We start from the raw sequence: 4590 nt of genomic DNA on the forward strand, positions 1-4590 counted from the left end.
CATGGTCGTGCTCTTCGGGGTCTTCGTGCGCTTCAGCCCCGAGGCTGATGCGCACTGGGAGGAAGAGAAGCGGGAGATGAACCTCACCAGCGACATAGAGAACGACTTCTACTTCCGATACCCGTGTGAGTATTTGGGAAGCCTAGTCCTGGGGCTGGCTGGTCCCTGTCCCATCCCAACCCACTGCATCCATCCCAACCTGACCCGTCTGATCCGCCCCACCTCGCGGCAGAGCCTGGCAGAGGTGACATCTTCACCAGCTGCTGGGAAGTCAGGCTCTTGCCTTGAGGCTGGTTTGGGGTACACCAAAAAGCAAGAGAGAAGCCTCGAGGCCCTCCAGTGCTCTTGGGGCTCTGTCAGCAGGGTACCGTGACACCAGTACATGACGTCTTTTATTCCAGGAATAGGGCTGACGTGTTCCCTCCACCCTGCAAGTTTCGGCTTGCTGCCCCCTCCCTCAGCTCTGGATCTGAGCAAGCTTCTCTGTGCATACAGAGGAACGGCTGTCGAGATCTTGTGACACCTTCCTCCCCTTCCTATGCCCTCCCCCTCACTAGTGAATTACCCTTTAGCTACTGGCATTTCAATGCCGGAGTCCTCCTAACCTGCCAGGTTCCCAGTGCTCTCGGGTCACTGCATCATATTGCCATGGGGATTATTCAGGTGGTTAAAGCCCTCCTGGCCAGGTGGTGCCTTTGGCCGGATTTGATCTCCAGGGCTGGTCATCTCTGTGAGCCGTTCAGAACAGGCTGCTTCTGTAGGCAATTGTTTCCAAGGAAGCAACAGGCCTGAGTCATGCATCTATTTAGAACATTTCCATTAAAAACACCTGCTAAATCAAAGGAGCTATAGAAACCTGTAGCTGCTGAGGATTAGCTAGTGCAGAAAGGGATTTGCTTACAGAAACCCACTGCTCAGCTGAACACTAAACCTCCAGGTTACTGTACACTAAACCTCCAGGTTCATGTCTGGCCGTGGCTGCCCTGGGCTCTCTCCTCAGGTCTGTCCATGGGACTAACCCCATGCAGGGTGGCATGAAGCAGCAGCAGTGCCTCAGGGCTGCTTTTGTCACTGATGTGCTAGGAGAACATCAGGGTCCAAGAAAGAACTTGTAGGAGTTCAGGACATGACGTCTTTTCCATCCTTATATCTCACCCTTGTTCCACAGTGCCAAATATTCCTCCTCAAAGGGACGCATGGATTCATACAACTAAATCAGCCTACGAGCAGCTGCTTAGCTCTGTTTAGCTTTGAATAATGTTTCTGTTTCAGACCTGAGGAAGGGCTCACGTGCCCAAAAGCAGAGCAGGTTTTTTCTCTGTTTTCTAATCAGAAATATGCCCTCTCTGCAAAGATGACAAAGGTGGCAAGGTGGCCAAGCCCTGCCATTTTGATCCCTGTGTCCATCCGGCAGTGTTCAGAAGAGAGTGTGATAGTTGAACACCCCAAGGATCACTTGTATTAATGTGTCTGCAACCTCTGCTGTCCATAGGACCTGTCAAGATAGGATTGACAACCTGACAGGTCCTCCAAGCCCAGAGATGACTGGGAAGGCAAGCAGAGGGAAGCCTATGTGTGGTTGTGTCAGTGGTGCCCATTGCCAGGTCCTGTCAGTGTGACGGTTCCTTCTCATTTTGAATCACACGTTGATACTCCCTAATGGGTGACTCATCTGCTCTCTGGAGAAAAGAAGTGAGATTCTTCAGCACAGGTAGCATTCCCAAAGGCCAAACACTTCCTCTTGATGGCAATTGTCCACCCACAAAAGCAGGGTCCCATAACCTTTAGGCCATGGCAGAACCTGGGCTGCCTCTGAGTGATGCCAGTATTAGGCTTCCCAAGGGAAACAAATTCAAGGTTTAAGAAAAGGCTTTAGGCTGGGTGCAGTTTGGAGAAAGACCTGCTCTTCCCCCTGGCTTTATACTGGGGATCCTCTGTGGTTTTGGAGGGTGCACAGTATGTGGCTTTGACTCTGACCTGTGCATTTCTGCTCTTAGGATGAAAGCAGGAATATATAGTGCAAACGGAAGCAAGTACTTCTAGCTGTGCATTGTGCTGCTCCCACTGGAGGAGAGAGGTGGGGAGAATACATCCAGCTGCAGAGGGGCAGGCTGTGGGATGGTGTGGTAGAACCAGGCTTAGGAAGACTGGTTCTTAGGACGTGCAGAGATGTGCATTTGAAGTGACCTCTGCTGAACAGTGCCAGCTGCAGATCTTGTCTCCTGCCTTTTTTAATGCGTGATTTCATAGGCGTGGAGGGCATTTTTAAAAACAGCTTAGCCTGCCTCTGCAACATGGCTCCACATTGCTGGAGCCTGTCTAAATGCTTGTCCTTAGACAAGTTCCAAGATTTTGTGAAGCACCAAAGGACAAAAGCCATGGCTTCTGCAGAGCTACACCCACCCAAATCCTCACCCAGTTCTTACTGAAAGCAGCAGATACAATCCCACTGTCCCTGTGGTAGCAGATCTGGGACTGCTGGATTTCAGCACAGGTTTGAGGTAGAGCAGATTCTCAATCACTGTATTTCTTTGTCTGGAGCTCATGCCTTCTCTGGGGCACGCAGTCGTTGCTGGTTGCAGTGGCTATAATGGTCTGTGTGCTGTGTAATGCAGAACTTGCTGGTGTAGCTCCATCTACACTGTTTACCTGTCCTATGGTGCAGCTTTGCTGGTGGGACTCTCCCGGTCGGGGATCCAAACCTTGGGTCTCCTGCTATTTTCATGGGCAGAGTGGCCTCCAGTGTGAGGGGTTTCATGGTTCAACTTGTAAGCATGCAGCGTTTCAGCTCACTTAATCGCAAAGCGATGCTTATCTGGTAGAGGCGTGCAGCATTAAAAAGTACAGCAGGTTTACTGCACTGAGAAGTTCTTTCAAGAGGCTCAGACAGGTTTGGTTTCCCCCGGGGAAAGGCATCTGAGGGGCTTGAGTTAGCAGGTCTGAGCATTTGTGGGAAGAACTGGGTCTTTCTGGTTTAAGCACTCAGAATCTCACAAGGTGGGATCCTGGTCTCAAGGGTATTTTGCCACTGATTTTAGCAGCATTTAAAATCTATATGTAAAATTCCCTTGTTCTTGTCCTCTTCTTCCTCTGAGACATCACCAAGACCCTGTGTTGGATGGACCTACCCAAACTGACCGTTCATCTGTTTTTAACAAAACTCCACTGCTTATTTTACTTGACATTTTTGAGTTTTTTTTACAAAATGGGGAAAACCATTTTGAATAGAAAAATGTTTTCCTTTGCTCACTCCATTTGTCTTCCCTTGCATGCAGCTTTTAAGAAACGTTTTCTACTTTCAAGACTGAGCCTTTTAACCAAAAGTCAGTTTCCAGAAGCTGAACTATTTTCAGACTTAGAAATGTGGGGGTGCTGGACAAGCACACATTTTCTCTTTAATTTCTCCCTTACTGCCACTGACGTTGTTAAGTATCCTTTCACCATCAAATTCAAATGGCACTTGTAGCTGTGCCTGCAGAGCTGATGGTCCCTTCCCACTGCACAGCTTTCCAGGATGTTCATGTGATGATCTTTGTGGGCTTTGGCTTCCTCATGATGTTCCTGAAGCGTTATGGATTCGGAGCTGTAGGCTTCAATTTCCTCCTCGCCGCCTTTGGGATCCAGTGGGCTCTCCTGATGCAAGGCTGGTTCCATTCTTTCAAGAGCGGGAAGATCCTCATTGGAGTGGAGAAGTAAGGAGAAGGTGGATCTGGGATGCCACCTCTTGAATGGCCAGTAGAAGAGGTGGGATGGGAGCCAAGCATCTTGTCCCTTTGTTACATGTAAATGAGTCTCTAAAATGTCTTCCCACTGCACATCTTCACTCGCTTGCCACCCTTTCGCCCAAAGGTACCTGCCATTATGGTGGTACCACTCAAAGGGAAGTGTGAGGTAAGCATCACCCCTTAGTCCCAAACCAAGCACCATGGAGACCAGTGCTGAGGACATATATGATCCACATTATTTAAACAGTCTGGGGGAAGACACCTTTCCTGGACCATGTAAGGATGGGAGGAAGGTCAGTGGGAAATCCAAGGTCTCCTCACCACCTATTCATCTTTGGGTGGGATCTCTAGAGCTGGGGGCAGGGTGAGGGTGAGTTACAGAAGAGTATTTCGTTATTAAACAACCATTTTCCTTCCCCTTTTCCAGCCTGATCAATGCTGATTTCTGCGTGGGCTCCGTGTGCATCGCCTTCGGGGCCATCCTGGGCAAAACCAGCCCCGTACAGCTTCTCATCCTGACTTTGTTTCAAGTCACACTCTTCGCAGTGAACGAGTACATCCTCCTCAACCTGCTTCATGTAAGGCTTCAGGCAGCACCTGCTTGGTTCTGCTCCTTCCTCTCTGCATCTCTTAAAATTGTCTCCCTTTGCTGTGGCTCCACCAAGCCACTAACTACCTCCATAAGCATTTGAAGTGCAAGAATTCAGGCAGAAAAAGTAGACAGATTACAAAGGGGTCAGCATGGGGTACTTCACTGAGAAGGGAGATCTTCTGGAGTTTCACACACAAGCCTGGCAATTCAAAAGCACTGGGTTCCTCTGCTGTGGCTCCTGAGGCAGTTGAGGTGTCTTAGCACAATGGAGCA

General features: G+C 49.4%; 1 protein-coding gene across 1 annotated transcript in view; it reads left to right on the forward strand.

Annotated features, from left to right (window-relative positions):
• Nucleotide 1: 1 nt before the first annotated feature.
• The window catches only part of RHCG (Rh family, C glycoprotein), a gene marked incomplete at its 3' end in the record, with an annotated part of 7749 nt that continues 3160 nt past the window's right edge, over nt 2-4590 (forward strand). The window contains exons 1-3 of the mRNA XM_008942035.1: nt 2-125; nt 3506-3692; nt 4153-4303. Of these exons, the coding sequence (XP_008940283.1) occupies nt 2-125; nt 3506-3692; nt 4153-4303 (462 nt within the window). The remainder of the gene's footprint in view (nt 126-3505; nt 3693-4152; nt 4304-4590) is intronic.

The sequence above is a fragment of the Merops nubicus genome, unplaced genomic scaffold (assembly GCF_000691845.1).
Source record: "Merops nubicus isolate BGI_N331 unplaced genomic scaffold, ASM69184v1 scaffold50936, whole genome shotgun sequence".
In the NCBI taxonomy this organism is placed as follows: Eukaryota; Metazoa; Chordata; class Aves; order Coraciiformes; family Meropidae; genus Merops; species Merops nubicus.